At 39.9% G+C, this 14,218-nt stretch overlaps 1 protein-coding gene across 1 annotated transcript in view; it reads left to right on the forward strand.

Annotated features, from left to right (window-relative positions):
• Positions 1-14,218, forward strand: part of ANO4 (anoctamin 4) — a 426,239-nt gene that overhangs the window by 329,353 nt on the left and 82,668 nt on the right. The window contains exons 15-17 of the mRNA XM_044277391.1: positions 8,436-8,496; positions 8,615-8,697; positions 13,016-13,156. Coding sequence (XP_044133326.1) covers positions 8,436-8,496; positions 8,615-8,697; positions 13,016-13,156 — 285 coding nt within the window. The remainder of the gene's footprint in view (positions 1-8,435; positions 8,497-8,614; positions 8,698-13,015; positions 13,157-14,218) is intronic.

Below are 14,218 nucleotides of genomic sequence, written 5' to 3' on the forward strand. Positions count from 1 at the left end.
TGCTCCTCCCCTCTCCCCTGTAGTCCCCCTGTAGTGGTAGTATATATAATACTCATCTCGCCTCATGGCAGATATGGCCCTGCTCATTGCAAATTCTTAAACAGGGGCTTCTCCCATGGGACTTTTCCCCACACTCCACCCTCTCCTGCGGGTATTCAATACTGCCCAGGTTCACCATACAGCCCTCTTAGTTCCCCTTTCACAGTAGTTATGCCCCATTTAGTGCTCCAACACAGTAAGCATGCTCTCTTAGTGCCGTTTTCACACTAGTTATGTCCTTTTAGTGCCCAAATACAGTAGACTGATCCCTTAGTTCCTCCACACACTAAAATGACATTAGTGCCCCCACACAGTAGTTATGCCCCCTTCATGCCTGCATGCAGTAATTATTCCCCCTTAGTGCCCCCACCACAGTAGTTATGCCCCCTTAGTCCCCCACACAGTAGTTAGGCCTCCTTTGTCCACACACTGTAGTTATGCCTTCTTTTTGCCCCCACACAATAATAATGCCTCCTTTGTGCCACCACACAGTAGTTATGCCCCCTTTATGCCCCCAAATAGTTATGTCCCCTTAGTGCCTCACATACTAACCATGTTCCCTTACTGCCCCCAAACAGTAAAATGCCATTAGTGTCCCTACACAGTAATTATGCCCCTTTAGTGCCTGCACACAGTAATTATGCCCCCTTAATGCCCGACAAAGTAGTTATGCCCCCTTTGTGTGCCTACACAGTACAATGCCCCATTAGTTTCCTTTCACAGTAGTTATGCTCCTACACAGTAGTTATACCTCCGTTGTGCCCCCACAAAGCGTTTATGGTGGAAATATGGTGAAAATTAATAAGGTAGGGAAAGGATCTTCGAGGAGGGAGGAGACCCACCGGCCATGACAGTCAAAATGGATCTTATTATTCCCAACTAAACTGCTGGATCACAGTTCTGGCTTATGCAGAACCATCTTTCCTTAATCTCCCTCCTAATTCTAGTAAATACCACTCGGTTAACGTGAAGGAAGCCATCAATTGAGTTATTTCTTAGTCCGAACAGTATAATAGGACAAATATCCTCTGCTTTCTAAAGAAATGAGAAGTCATTCAGTTTCCAATCTCTCAATATGAAAACGTCTTTTTCATTGGTCTGCCACTGAATGTATTGTGGGAACCTTGTTATATAACCATTGTTGTAGGAAACAACTTTTTGCTAGTAAACAGAATGAAAAAGAAGGGGTAGATTTCCTCTTTTAACATTATCTGCACCCCTTCCCTTCTCCTCAATAGACAATGAGAAGTAGCATGGAGCTTCAAAGGGTTGGTCAGGCTCCATAACATAGTTATGATTTGATTAACTACTGACTAAGAAATCTGGGTGCCAAATATAGCTCTATGCATAGTTATAAAATTGGTATCCCTCCAAGTTTCATTTAAGATCATACTTCTTACGTCACACCATCCTTCAAGTATTTTATCACCTGTATCTGCCCTCCTTAAATGATGAGTCTAGATTTGGAATAAATGAAAATACGAGATCCGCAATAAAACATCAGAGTATTATTAAGGGAGGTAAAACTCAAGCATGAGACCCGCCAATGACATGGGGCCACTTTTAGGTTTTTTTCCAGGGCCACTTTCACAGTCTGCACCTGCCTCTCTGAATAACCAGTGCTTTTTTAGTCTCAGGTGAAAAGCCATTAAAATGTTCTTTGATTTCCACTCCCTGAATAGTGTGCTTTTTTCCTGGGAGCAAAGCCCGGGAAGTACCAGAGAGGGAGATATTTTGATAATCTCAATGAAAGTCCAAATCTCCTGCAAATGGCCTTCCAGGCTGCGATAGTATCCTTAAGGAAAGCTGTGTTTCCAATTTCAAATGGTATGACCCCCAAAGGAGCATGAAGAAGGTTACCAATTATCCATGGGTGGCAGAAACCCAATTCCAATACATAGTCATAGAAGCTAAAGCCCTTCACCCAGTCCACAATATTCCTGGCTAAGCAAGCCAGATTGAAACTTTGTATGTTTGGAATTTTTTTCCCTCTCAGCTCCCTAGTTGCCATTAATTTATGGAGTTGAATACGAGGAATTCTTTCCCTCCACAAGAACTGTGAGAAAAGCCCTGTTGAGGATTAATATGTCACTGTCAAATCAATAAGGGGCAATATGTATGGGATAGAGCAGTTTTGTCATGCTCATAATCTTGAGGAGATGATTTTTACTAGAAGTGACAGCGGGAGATTCTTCCAATCACGTAGCTCGCAAAGTATTTTGGAAATAAAAGAGTAAATCAGCTTACAGATGGGATCAGAGGTCCCATCTACCTTGATCCCCAGATATTTAATACATTGAATGGCTATTGTGATGCCATTATCATTCCCTAGATTTTTCTGGGCCACTGGTTTCCAGGAATTAGATCTCACATTTAGATATACTCAAACAAAAACTGGAAAAACAACCAAAATAATTTATACATGACAACACGTAGTGGAAGTCAGAGACAGGGTCTTTCATAAAAATTATGATGTCCACAGAAAGGACTGCCCTAAGCTGGTGTTTGTGGCAGGCACAGCACTATGAAGGGCCTTTTGCACTGTGGCATTAGAAGAATTTTTATATCTCTGACTTTTAATCTAACCAGACTGTTTGTTGCTCTGTAATTTCTCTGGCGCCGTTCTATGAAAGCAGTAGGTTTAAAAAGCACACCAAATGCTTGAAATAACTTCTTTATTAACTTCAACTTTTCTTCTTATATAACACTGCCGCCTCTGCAGCAGATAGTTTATGTACATAATACATGTTGAAAAGATATCACAAGATGGTGGTATGCATAAGATGGTGGTTCAACTGTTCAATCTTGTCATTCAACATAAAATGGTGGATATATTTCTCTCTTGAGTATCTGTACTCTCACTTTAAGTTATTTAAGCACTTTATGACCTCTCTGAGAGGTATATCTGAGGTCTAACTAATAGTTCTACTTACTGAATTTGGTCGCAGTTAGCAGTAACTATTTGCAGATTGGTTGAGTATGATCTGGTATGGTGGTATGCAATTTGGATTGCAATATGGAATTTGAATTTGCAATTGTAAACTTTGTAGTTTGCAATCGAATTTGGTGGAACTGTAAGTAAACACACATATAACTGGTTCAGTATACAGTTCTAATCACTATATTAACAGTAGGAACATTATATAACAGTTTTAAATACCTATTTTGGCCTATCTACTTCCATAAAACACAGCTCTTAGTGGAGTGTGTGTCTGTTCAGCTCCTTTCTCTGGTGAATAATGATTTCAAGCTGTGTGTGAGGCTGGCTAGGATTGGTCAAGACTCCTGCCCAGCAACAACAGTTTAACTCTCTGCTTTCTGTTGTTTCTGCTGTGTCATTGAGCTTACCGTACATTATATAATGAATCTTAAAGGCATATTATCTTTTCTGCTTCTGTGAACACAATATATAACTGTTACATTACATCTAAACATAAAGTCACTGTAAATAACTCTCCCCTTGTCTTTAACACACAAACATAGGAACTGTATTAAGGTTATTGGCAGGTCTAGCTGTATAAACACGCAAACTATATTAGCAACCTAGGACAGGTTTTAGCTGGCCAGCTACACTCCCACCAAAATCACCTATAATTCTATGTTCTTAGTGGTAGAACTTAAACATGAATTTTATGAATTTTCCATCAGGTTATCAACTTTCAAGTGTCTTTTATCACTCTCAAGTAGAACAATTAACTTCTGTATAGGACGTTCCAACTTGAGTGGAGTAGTGAGAAGTTTTCCTTTTTTGTCAAGTTTTGAGTCTCATATTTGTAACAACACTCTTCTTACTAGTTAGTCTTCATCCTTTTAAACATCTAGAACTTTGCCCAATTTCCATTGACTTCTAGGTGAATCTTCTTTTACTAACACTATGAGACCAACTTGGACTTTTCTTCTAGGTGTTTGCCATTTACTTCTTAGCATAAGATTGGCTAAGTACTCTTTCCTCCATAATTTCCAAAACTGTTCTAATAGATATTGAACTCTTCGCCATCTCCTTTTAGCATATAAATCCTCTTTGGTGAACTTGCCAGGTGGTGGCTGTATGTAATCAGACTTAAGGTGAAGTAGATGGTTGGTATTTAAAGGGTCTAAACTTGTTGGATCGTTGATATTATCAACTGTAAGTGGACGACATGTTGTCACGGCCTTTGTTGTACGCTGTGACACTGTTGCCCGCGGCAATGTGTTGCTGTTAGAGCATGCGGTGGCAGTGTCTCAGCCTTCTGGGTGATTGCCGTGACATGGTTGCCACGCATGCTGTTGCTGGTGGTAACGTGTGGCTTAGTTGGCTGGTGTGTGCACTTCCCCTTTAAGTGGCTTCTTTCCCCTGTCTGGTGATGTAAGGGTTAACTACCTTGCAGGGTGTGGTCACGTGTGCTTCTTATACCTGTGGCTTTAGGTCAGGAGGCAGTTGTACTCCAGCCTTGGTGTGTGCTGGAGTTAAGCTCCTTATCTGGTATTTCCATTATCACTGTGTCTCCTTCCCTTCCTGTTCTTATTTGTATGGAGTGGGTTATAGTCAGAGTGTTGGTATGTTTAGTTTGGTGTCCGGCAAATGTCTGGCTGTGTTTGGTGTCCAGCATGTTTGGCTAGACATTCACCTGTCTTATGTTTATTGTAGCTATGGGTGTCCTGGGTCCCTGTGTGGTTTGTGGTATGTGCTGTGTCCTTATGTTAGTGTGGACAGCAGCACTAGTGCACGGGTTCCAGTCAGTGTGTCTGTAGCAGGTAAGTTTGTTATAGGTCTCGCTTACCTGCCATCTCTATAGCTGTATGTGTTCCCCTCTCCTTGCATCCTGGCCTCAGATAGAGACTCCTGTTCCTCCATGACTGGGATGAACAGGTTGTCTCTCCCCTGCTCCTAAGTGAGGGATTACCAGGGCGACTTAGGGTTTCTAGGAATCCTGAGTATGAGTCGTCCGACCATCGGGGTCTGCGCATACAGTGAGGAGTCAGGGAGAGTATTAGGGACGCGGTAGAAGGTGACCTGCTCCCTTATTACTCCTTTTGGCCAGGCTGATCCCCCTTTACCCTTTGATACTGCACGGTGGGGGATTTCCCCCACTCCCCGCCGTGACACATGTTAACAATAGACATTACTTCATAGAACAGGGTCCTAAGTGAAGCATCATCCATTCTTCCGGCGTTCTTTTTCAACACTGAACTTAACACATTTCTTACAGTTCTGATTTGTCTTTCCCATAACCAGGGAACAGTGTATCTTTTCTTCTCCTATCACTTTGATGTAGGAGCACTGACCATAACCATAACTACTGGCATATGATAAAGTGATGAAGTTCTATTTTCTTGTACTTTCCGAAATCATGAGTTAGAAAACATCTGGGTATCCGAGCCTCTCTCAAGTTTTGCAGGTCTCTTATCCAACTCTGCCACCTTGTCCTCAAATTTTCAGGCATGGGCTCATCCCATTCCAACTTCTAGCTGCATAATTCTTGTAGTATTTATTTTTCTCTGAGGATTACTGGGGCCAAGGATCCCAAAAGATCAAATATAGAAGCCACTGTGGAAAGAATGGTACGTCTAGTTGCAATTTCCTCTTCAATAGATACTTCAAAGAAGAACTTGTCATTCTCTGCATTCTATCCCAATCCAAGTGCGTTCTGAACTGTAAGATAATCATAATTGAGATCTACATTCTTCATTGTTGATACACGTTTAGGGTCACTAATGGATTCCAGTACCTCTCTGTTGTTTGAAATGAATTTGTGAAGGCGCAGGTTTCCGCTTGCACATAAATCTTGGCTTTCTTTCACTAGTTTGATTGCAGATTCTGTGGACTCTAGACTTATAAGACTATCATCTACAAAAAAGTTTTTCTTCAGAAAATTTGCTGCTGATGGGCAGTCCTTTTCATTCTCATTGGCCAGGTACTTCATACCATAATTGTCACAACCTGGAGATGATGCTGCGCCTAACAAGTGTACTTTCATTTTGTATTCTGCTGGCTCTGAATCTGTATCTCCGTCCTCCCACCATAGAAACCTCAGGAAAACTCTATCTTCATTCTTCACATGAAACTGGTGGAACATCTTTTCAACGTCACACATGACAGCTATTGGATACTTTCTGAATCTACAGAGTACTCTAGGCAGAGTGTTTGTAAGATCTGGTCCTTTTAGCATATGATCATTCAATGCAACACCATTGTGCTGAGCAATCAAATACTACTCTAATCTTGGTAAACACCTTGGTTATTAACTTTCTCTGCATGTCCTTCTTTGAGGATGCCTTTCATGAATTTCAAATAATCATTCTTGAGTTTGGGATCTCTTCCCATCCTTTTTTCAAACATTGCTAGGGCAAACATTGCTAGGGCAAGATTTCTGTTATTTGGCAGATGAGGTCGTTCTCTGAAAGGTAAGGGCATTTCAAGATGACCTTGTTGTTTCTGCTGAATACTTTCTTCTAGAGTTAGTACAAACTAGTCTTCTTGGGATACACTCTTTAGAACTTATATCTGCAAAGTCAGATTTAAGGACCTTGATTACTTTTGCTGGACTTACAGTTGGTAACTCTTGGACAGATATTCGATGACACAATCCTGTCACCTGTCTTGAGTTTGCGATCTGCTGTTTTCCTCCAACACCACCCCATCCTAGATCAGTTTGAACAGTGTAGGGTTTACCCTTTTGTCCTATGATTACCTTTCATGGTACCAAGGCTTCATGACAATCGTAACCTATCAACAGTCCAACACCAAACTCCTTTTGTGGGGACATTTCATGAGATATGACAGATAGGTGCTCCCATTTATTGGCTGTTTCACAGGTAGGTATGTGATCTCGATCTAGAGGTATATCGTCTTTTGTATAAGCTGGAGGTAGATCTAATATGAAGTTTGAATGAAGTCCTCTAACTCTCAGTCTTTTCACCATTTGACTGTTCACTAATGTGTCTCTCCCTGTCATTGTGGTGAGTTTGAGCTTCACTGGTTCTGTAGCCACTTGTAATTTCTTGCAGATTTCTTGATCAATGAAGGTGACGTCAGTCTGGGCTTCCAGTAGCAGATAGGCGTATACCTTCTTGTTACTCCTTTTAGGATTTGAAATGCACACTGGTAAAACCATTGATGTGCCATTGCTTTCTCCTTCCCTCACTCTGCAAGAGAATACCGATACTTTCTTTCCTTCCTCAGTATCTTTAGGTATTGAGGATTTATCTTTCTTTGGACGTTCTTCATGTAGTGGTGTAGGATGGCGTCCTTTGCAAACGCTGCATGTGGCCTTTTTCTTACATTCCTTAGTAACATGGCCTTTTCTTAGACAACCGAAACACAGTTCGTTCTCAAGTACAAACCTTTTCTTTTCATCTGGGGGCTTCTCCTTCAATTGTTGGCACTTTTGTATGGAGTGGTTCTCTCCACAGAACATACACTTGAAGGTAGTCTGAAGATTTTTCAGTTCTGTCTCTCTACTGAACCCAGTAGTGACTTTGAACTTGCTCTCGTAGGTATCTTGCCTTTGCTGCATTGGTTGCAAAACTAGTTGCTCTTGCACGTCTTATCTCTCTTGCAGGCCTTGCTTCTAAGGATTTTAAGACATAAGATGATGTTACTGGATTACATGCTATCGGTGCTTCCCTATTGGCGAACTCAGAGAACTTTTTAAAACTTGAGAAGTTCTTACCTAGAACTAACTGTTTAGTCACATAGCGATTCCATCTAGAAGCCACTTTTTTAGGTAGCTTAGTTAGCATCCTGTGGTTTTCTAGATAGTCGTTCAGTACTTCTAGACCTTGAACATGTGGGATGGCATTGCTGCATGCTTGCAGGAATTCACAAACATAGGAACTGTATTAAGTTTTTGGCAGGTCTACATGTATAAAAACACAAGCTATATTAGCAACCTAGGACAGGCTTTAGCTGGCCAGCTACAGTGTTGGCTAATTTGTAGCCCCAATAAATAAATTAGAATCCAATGTTTTAGAGGGGGAGAGCAGGCACCCTTGTTTAGTACTTTGTATTAAGAGAAAAAGAGCAGAAAGGAAGACCGGCCTATGTACCCTTAAATGGGGATATCTGTAGAATATCTGTGGATATGTTTGGAAGTTGCAGGTGAAACCCATAACATATAAGACCTGGTTCATCCATCTCCATTGCAAGTTATCAAAGGCCTTCTCTGCATCGAATGTGACCAGGTCCTGCTGCAACTTTTCGTGTGTACATTTACCTTACGTGTCTAATGCCAGCAAAACTGTTAGACTTACATATTTTATAAACAACTGCATTCATTTTCTTTTGAAGCAGCAGAACGATTATGATTCTGTAATGCTTCAGTATGGCAGAATTTACAGACATACAGTATGCTTACTATTGGAAAATATATTTGTCACTAATTTGTCACTATTTTATTTGATACTTGCCTGTTTAGGTTACCCATCTCTTTGACAATGGAGCAACTGTGTTTTTTGCCGTTTTCATGGCAGTTTGGGGTAAGTGAATTATGGAATCCTCTAACTAGACATTCCTAACTTCTTCATAAGTAATATGTTTGAAAATGTAGCTGTAAAGATCAAGTTACAAATAAAACAATATTTCCAATATTTTTAGCTACTGTTTTTCTGGAGTTTTGGAAACGAAGACGAGCTGTGATTGCCTACGACTGGGATTTAATAGACTGGGAAGAAGAGGAGGTAACATGAAGAATGCACCTATTTAAAAAAAAATCTGCCATCTCCAAAACACAAACTACAAATTGGCATGGTATTAAAAATCAGGAAGTGCTCAACCCCATATGCAGTGGTGCATCTATATTGGGGGGGGCAGATCCTGCACTTGTGGCCCGTTGCTAATGGCAATCCCCAGCAAAAATGCATACAATGGAGGATGCCTGCAGCGGACCACAAGTACCACAATGGACATCCTACACAGGATAGCAATTGTGTTGATGTGATAAGCAGTCAAAATAACATAACAAAAACAAAGACTAGTAAGACTGCATAGTGCACCTGTCTTTGTTTTTGTTATGTTATTTCATCTCCAAAACACCCTCCAAACTACAGTAAGCGGGGTATGATGTAAGTGACACTAAGTCTGATTGTTATCTTCATACTCACTTGCATTCAGATGTTGTGCTCCCACAAACCAGCAGTAAAATGCATTGACAGGACTCCACTTTGAGTCCTCTCCATTATGTGCGTGAGCAAGGGAGTCCTCTCATGGATTTTACTGCTGGTTTGAGGGAGCACGCTGCCAGTACGTGAGTATGAAGATAAAAATTACATAACCAAACTCGGCGTCACTTACACTGCTTACTAGTTTGGGGGATGTTTTGAAGCTGACAGATTCCCTTTAATAGTGTAGTGTAGGTAAACACAATAATATAGAGTAGGCTCTGGTGCTATATCCTTAAAATGTGAGATATAGTTTAATGTATTAATCTATATTTGCAGAAATATTTACCTTTGCTAAAGCTAAAAACGTGTCTTTATGTGAAATATGGGAGGAAATTGTCTAAATTAAAGGGATTAACCCATTAGAAAGTATAACACTGCAATGGATATGGCATTTCAATTAAAGTATTATTGCAATATACATGTAAATAAAAATATCCTTAGGTATTTTATATGCATTACATTTTCCTCTCTGGTAGTGCCCCCAACTATTTATCCTTTGCCATAGTGCTATTTATTAATGGAATCACTGGGGCTGTGTGTATGGGACTATTTCCTATGTAATCTTACCAACATTTAAAAAGTAAAAATCGGGACATCGTTTGGAAGGCCCCAAAAATGTCCCAAATCACCCACAAAACAACCACTTTGGGTGGGCCTTGAATAACCCCCAACTTTTCATTGCCAGAGTCTCAGGATTGTCCTGGCAAAATCGGGACTGTTGGCAAGTATGTGGATGGGAGGAACACAGAGAAGGGGGTTAGCAAGCACTGATAACAATGCTCTCCTGGGAGATGCAGGTGCTTGATTGTTACATTTGATTAACTGCTGCCCGCCTACTGGAGATCATCTTTTTTTGTTCAACTAATGGTATGCATTATCCAGATATTTTATGTTTTTCATTTGTGGGATAATCCCTTTTAAATGGAATTTGTCATCAGAAAATGAACTGCTGTTTTTTTTATTTTCCATATATTCCGTATATTTTAATAAAAACCATAAAATCCCCAAATTTTCACACTGGCCACTATGTCTAATAATTGGCGCCACATCTTGGTCTGTACAGATCACTTTACTGCAGTTAATTCATTCTAATCCTGCCTGTAATGATATCACCTCTTTGCATGGATAAGACAGAATCCACCATTCAGAATAGGTGATTGTCAGAGATTAGCTATTCTTTCTTGTACAATGACCTCTGCACAGGTCACAATGTATGCCTAGAAAACTCTCCCATAGAAGTCAATGAGGTCCCCTCCTGTATATTGTGTCTATGGCCCATGCGGCTGCCGTAAAATAATTTTCTTAATGCTTTCTAAATGCTGTTAAGAATAGCTCAGGCAAGATGGCCGTCCCCATAATGATCATCGGGAAATACAATAAATAAATCTGTAATCATAAAATAAAAACAGATTAGGACAAAAGGAGATTTGTTACTATCTGGTTTTAACAGGCAGATAAACTTTTTGGTGACACATTTCCTTTAAAGGCTATGTACACCTTCGGAGACAATTTCTGTTTATGATTGCATGTTACTCATTTTTGGCAGCAAATCATATTTTCAAATGGCCTTTATTAAAAATACTGAGCTATTCTGACACAAAGGATTAACTGTTTTTCTAACTGTGTCACTGGTACTTTCACTTTCACTTTGTGCTGGTCAACTAATAACCCTTATCTAAACTACTGATAGGTCATAAACACTACTGAGAGGTCATTATTTAAGCCACATTCTTATCAGTAAGATAAGAACTGAGCTATTGTCATGGTGCGATGTGAGTAGTAAATCCCACACTGAACACAGTAAGGAAGGGAAAAGGTACTAGGCCTAGAAGTTAGGGAAAGGGAAAAGGTCACCACCTAGTGAATTCCTAGACCAAGCCATGACTACTATAAGTATGAACAGGCCTCGATGGTAGGAATGTTCATACGCTGGAACCTAGAGCCTTATCTGACCCTGAAGGGACCTAGAGATAGTGTCAGGACAAAATATCACATGTTCCTTCCCGTTGAAGGAACAGGAGACTTCCTCAGGCCTAATACTAAGAGATAGGGGAATACAACAAACTAGAAAATAGGAAAGGACACTAAACTACGAAGTATGCGGACGAGCGGGAACTCAGTGGAGAACCAAACACCAGCACTTCCAAAACCAGAAAGGAGCTATCAACCGCATAGCATGATGGGTGAGACCAGACTAAATAGAGGAGTTGGAATGACCAATTAAGCTACACCTGAGAAAAGAATTGTGGTCATAACCAGCAACAACACAGAAGCAAGTGAAACAAAATAGGGTGTCAGATCACATCACGTGCAGCCAGTGTCTTAGATCTGACCCCTGTCATAGGAGAGACCGTGACAGCTATAATGAGTGTGTATAAGGGCAGTGAGAGATAAGGAGTCCATCTGTTCCAGGTCTGATGGAAAAGACAGAAAATCCAAATGGTGCTACTAGAGAATGTCAACTCTGTACAGAAAAAAGAAACCCATATTTTTAATAAAGACCAATTGTAAAAATAATTTTAGCTCAAAATAATTACAATGCAATAATTCAAAAAAATGTCCCCAAAGGTGTACATAGCCTTTAAAGGGGTATTCCCATCTTCAGTTTTCATACTTACCTTCGTCCAGCGTTCACTTCCTGGATTCGGCGGTATTTGATTGACGTCTTCTCCCGGCCAGACCGCACTTGCGCAGAAGACTGAAGTTTTTCTCCCAGCCATGGTGACTTATTCCTGGCCTGTATAGTACAGAGCTGGCATGCGCGTTCGCGGCTCTGTACTATACTGGCCAGGAATAAGTCATCATGGCGCATGCGCGGCGGCGCGCGCGCTCAGGACATTGTGCGGCCCAGCCAGGAGAGAATCTTCAGTATTTTGCGCAAGCTCGGCCTGGCGGGATTCAACAGGAGAGGTGGCCGTAACCAGGGGAGACGAAAGACAACAATCAGGTAAGAGGGGACTTATTTTCTCAAAAAGGGTGGGAATTGGGTAATAAAATGTATTTAGAAAAATGATCACTGTCAAATCATTAAGAGATTTAACAGTGATCATTGTGATGGGAATACCCCTTAAAATTCTCCTCCTCTAGATCTGTAATATTGGTGCATCTGTATTTTGAACATGCACATTTTGCAAAAGCAGAAGAGATTAAGACTGTGCATGCTGCATAATTCAAATGCTTGCCTAGTTAAAAGCCCTGTAGATTAACATTTCTGTTTTGTGATCATTTGAAGTGTTGTAAGCCATCTTGTGCCACATGTTAAGAAACCGATGTTAATTTTAACTAAATTGATGAGCCTATACCTAGACTTTATTGCCACACAAAAAAAATTTGCTGTGCCATAGCTCTGAAATCGCTGTACATAGGAAATGTATTGGCTAGCTTTAAAATTGCTTCCAAATCCCTGTGACCAAGTATTCATGGAGAGACTTAATCACTAGCAATAAAATCACCGTGAAATTGCTGGAGACAAGTGTGTAGCCAGTGATTTTTTAAAACCTGTACATGATGGGATTTCCAAGCTACTTTTTCATCTATAGAGTAACATGAAAATATATTTTCAATGAACTCACTGCATAATTTCTAGTAATTAAATAGCTGCAGCTACTCACTTGGCTGCAACGATTTTGAAGTGAGTTTTAATCTAGTTCAGTGTATTCTCTATGGATGCAATTTCATTGTGATTATTTGTCGTGTGACAAAGAAGTCTAGGTGTAGCCTCAGTCTTAGATCACTTTCACACAGCTGTATTGTAGTAAGAATTTTGCATCTGTATTGTTAGCCAATAACAGAATATATTTGTCATAAGATTTTAAAATTATTGTTTTTAATTTAGGAAGAAATCCGTCCTCAATTTGAAGCCAAATACTCAAAAAAAGAACGGCTGAACCCAATATCAGGAAAGCCGGAGCCTTACCAAGCCTTTACCGATAAATGCAGCAGACTTATAGTATCTGCTTCTGGAATATTTTTTATGGTTTGTTATATTATTATGAAAGTAATGCTATAAACGTCATTCATACTTTCTTTGTAATAGGATTGTACTTCAGGTTTCTTGAATCTGTTCCTTGGAAACTCTTCTCAGGGAATTTTATTTAGTCAAATGGTATGGATTGAAGGACAAAATCTATACTAACACTAGACTAGAAGAGTTTATTAGGGTGTGTTTTATGTTACTAAGGGATCTTTTACACTGGAGGACTGGGTCAATTATTGGATTCATTTTCAGTTGCATCTTTCGTTTAGCATCTTAGGAGGTATGTGCTGCAGACAATACACAAAGTTAATTGGGCACTAATAATCGTAATAAAGGTTGTTGATCCCAGTTTTCATTTTCTATGGGCCAATGGAAAAGTCCTTTAAATGAGAGTTGACTGAGTAGTATATTTTTGTCCCTTACTTGACATTCGCCTGGCATCGTGCCACGTGAGAGGATCCTTAGTCTAGAGCTACTGCGTGCCTTTAGGTTGCTCGGAAGTTGTGCTAAAAATGTTCAGTTATAAGTGGTAGGCAACTTACAAAGATCCGAAGAATTCTGACCATCATGCAACCCTAACAATAAAACTGTGTGAGAGTCTTGGTAAAGCAGAGATTTTGCCATGATGCGAGAGCAACCCAAAGCTGCACTGGAGCCCAAGCCTAAAGCTTAGTTATTGGGATTTATCAACTTTCTGATCTATATTTATCTTCAATTCCGTACCTTTACAATATCTCTGTGTACTGGCAATGATTTAGTACATTCTTCAGTTCTGGTCTATTGTTTCTCATAGTTCAGAGTTTGCCACTGTTGTATCCAGCCTTTTATTTGCAAAATTAAAATAAGGTATTTGTTAAATATGTATATTAGCATAATGCATATGTATATTGGCATAATCTATAATTCGTTCATTGATAAATCCGAATTCTAGTTCCCTTATCCCATCTCTTTACATTGTCAAGATTGTTGAGAAGATTATTTTGTTTATTCAGAGACAAGAGCAGCAAGATAGCATTGAAAACATATAAAAATCAGGCAGATTATGGCATATGAGGTAGATAG

The sequence above is a fragment of the Bufo gargarizans genome, chromosome 2 (genome assembly GCF_014858855.1).
Source record: "Bufo gargarizans isolate SCDJY-AF-19 chromosome 2, ASM1485885v1, whole genome shotgun sequence".
Taxonomy (NCBI): Eukaryota; Metazoa; Chordata; class Amphibia; order Anura; family Bufonidae; genus Bufo; species Bufo gargarizans.